The sequence below is a fragment of the Cydia splendana genome, chromosome 8 (genome assembly GCF_910591565.1).
Source record: "Cydia splendana chromosome 8, ilCydSple1.2, whole genome shotgun sequence".
Taxonomy (NCBI): domain Eukaryota; kingdom Metazoa; phylum Arthropoda; class Insecta; order Lepidoptera; family Tortricidae; genus Cydia; species Cydia splendana.
In genome coordinates, this window is record NC_085967.1 from 15,118,667 (window position 1) to 15,121,740 (window position 3,074).

At 34.6% G+C, this 3,074-nt stretch overlaps 1 protein-coding gene across 1 annotated transcript; it reads left to right on the forward strand.

Annotated features, from left to right (window-relative positions):
• The first annotated feature begins 1,324 nt into the window (after positions 1–1,324).
• On the forward strand, positions 1,325–2,641 carry LOC134793052 (uncharacterized). Its single transcript, XM_063764575.1, has one exon. The coding sequence runs from the start codon at positions 1,325–1,327 to the stop codon at positions 2,639–2,641; it is 1,317 nt and encodes a 438-aa protein (XP_063620645.1).
• The last annotated feature ends 433 nt before the right edge of the window (positions 2,642–3,074 follow it).

The following is a 3,074-nucleotide window of genomic DNA, read 5'->3' on the forward strand; positions in this document are numbered from 1 at the left end:
CATCTACTTATACTAAATCTTATAAAAAATTAAAATTTTGAAAGTTAGCACGCTTAAAGTTCGTTTTTTTTGCATTAAGGTAACAGATTTTGACATGTCTTATTAAAAATTACCATTGAAAAATAAGTCATAGCAAATATGTTAGAATTATAAATCATATTAATCATATTAATGAGCAAGAGCACCCTAAACCGGCGAGCGTGTATGAGGAATGTTATGAATGTGAAGGAAGCGAAAGTGGTATGTCAGGATCGTAGCAAGTGGAAATCCGTGGTCTCTGCCTACCCCTCCGGGAAATAGGCGTGATTGTATGTATGTATGTATGTATGTATTAATCATATACTTTTTTATATTCTTTTGCTTTCATAAGTAATATAAACTAATTTTTGAAAGCGTTTTTCAATAATTATTAATAAAAAGACACGTCATGATTGTTTACCTTCTTTCTAATGCTAAAAAATAACGAACTATAATAACCGGGCCTTATTTGATACAGAACCTTGATTTGATAGGTACATCGGATATTCTGGGCCCCTGAGTTTGTTACGTAAAGGACAAAATGGTGACATGTGGTTAGAGCTGATACTGTTAAACTAGTGGTTCTGTGCGCTAAGTATAAAAAATAAGCTTCAGCGAACTCATTAAGCCTAGAAAAAACCCTACACCCTACTGCCACTTAAGTCAGTCTTGAGTCTTTGAATCAATTTCCGTAGTAGTACTACTACTACTAAGGTACTAGGAGGTAATAAGGCCTATAGTAGGTATAATAAGGCCTACCTGAAAAATAATGTTCTTACAACAGTGTAACCGTGTTAGTTATTTGAGTAACATATATGTAAAGTGATACAATTAAAAGCTAACAGCAAACCAGTACATAAATTATATCTTATGTACTTCTTATGAATTACACTCTTATAAAGGTTTCGGCTAATTACGCTTAATTACTTGAATAAAGGTAGATGAATTGCGTGCGGTCCAATAGGTAACCACAACTCACGGAGTCCAAAACAATAAGCTGATCAGCAAAGTCAAGTAAACAAAGCCAAGTCACAGTAGTAGAAAGATTATCGAGTTCCGTAAACGTAAGCCGGGTCAAAAAATTCAATCGCAACACAGTAAGTAATAAGTGAACGCCTCGTGGCAGTAACGCACGAAAAATAACATTGCAAATTGTCGGCAATGAGGCGCGCGCGGGTGCAAGCGTACGCATCTGTGTGCGTGCATTACACACACAAATACAGTCTCTCACGCCCCGTCAGAGCGACGGGTATATTCAGCTTGAAATCTCAAAATTGACTTTTAGCTCAGCTCCCGTTTCGTCTTAATGAAACTTAGGACGGGAAATAGTGACGAACTATTGGCCTCCATTCTTGGATTAGAGTATCATCAATTAGTCTCTGAGTATGTGACTTCAGTTAAAACAGCCTTTGAAAAAAAAGTTCTTCCATCATATTTCGGAATATATTCAACCACCAGAGAAATAATACAGTCTCGAACTAGTGAGGTAGCAAAAAAAATACTTGATGCTAGTAATGAGCAGCTTATTATTATATGTGATGGCACGTACATTAGACATCAGAAAAGTTCTAATAATATATATCAGAAAAAATCTTATTCCGGACAAAAAAAAACTCCTCTGTGTAAACCCTTTACAATATGCACAACTGATGGGTATGTGATAGATATGGTTGGACCATTCAACGCTAACTTGAACGATGCATCGATAATGAAAAAAATAATGTCTGATAAAAACGGTTTATCCAAGCTATTGAAACCCGGTGATATAGTAGTAGTTGACCGCGGTTTCCGAGATATAGTAAATGATTTGGAGGGTAAGGGACTGAACGTGTTAATGCCTGCCTTAAAAGGAAACAGAGCACAGCTTGACACTACTGAAGCTAACAAATCGCGGGTTGTAACTAAAGTAAGATGGGTAGTGGAATCTGTTCACGGGATAATAAAACAAAAATATCGTTTACTCGATCATAAAGTCGACAATAAAATATTACCAAATATCGGCTCATTATGTAGAATTGCTTGTTTTTTAAATAATAAATACGGAAGGAGATTGCTTAGTGACACAAATAACACTGATGCAATAATAACACATTTAAAAACTAAATCTGACATGACAGTTAATAACATGGCACAGTTAGTTGAGGAAAATGGATGGATAAGAAAGAAAACTATCTTTAAAAACATATCAAGCAATGACCTATTGGACTTTCCAGAGCTGACACAGGATGATTTGCATATATTCTTCGGAGGTTCATATCAATTAAAACAATCAATATGCTACTTAGCGGAACTACAGAATCCGGACGGGTCAATTAACATAGAGTATTTAAAGGAAAATGAAATTCTAAGAATTCATATCAAATCGCGACATATAAATAAAAAGACTTATCATATTTTCATTCGTTACATTCCCAATCAAAACAATTACGCAAGCATCACCGACCATTACTGCACTTGCCCGAATGGAAACCGAACTGCAGGCTGTTGCTCACATATTGCTGCAGTGATTTACTATGCTAGATATATATCTAGAATTATAAAGCCAGCAGAAATTCTCACAAATATATTTGATTGTTTTGTAGATAATCTGACTGTAATAAATGAAAACAGCGATGAAGACTAAATACAGGCTGTATTTTATGTTAGTAGTTAGCATCTTATAGTTAGTTTGTTGTCATGGAGTAACACTTATGTTACGTTACTAAAAATATATAAATAAAAATACTTGCACGAATAAGTATTAATGAGTTTCATTCATCCTCCTTTGCAAATTAAAAAAATCAATAACGAATGGCGTCCCGTTAGGCGGGCCGATATTTTTTTTTAAATATCGTCATCGTAAGTTAGGTAAGCGTGTTACATGCCTACATGCGTACCATGTAGGCATGAACAATACTTATATTTTCACACTGTTCCACCTTTGTTATTTACATGAAACTTATATATTATGTAGATAGGTAGTTGGTTAATAATTAGTACAAAAATGGTGATAGTACGACGAGCTTGAACTGATATACAGGGTGTTTTATTTTTTTATTTAGGTTTTTTTCTAGGAA

Bases quoted from the DNA above. Each gene is read 5' to 3' on its own strand.
- LOC134793052 (XM_063764575.1), top strand. From the start codon at position 1,325: ATGAAACTTAGGACGGGAAATAGTGACGAACTATTGGCCTCCATTCTT.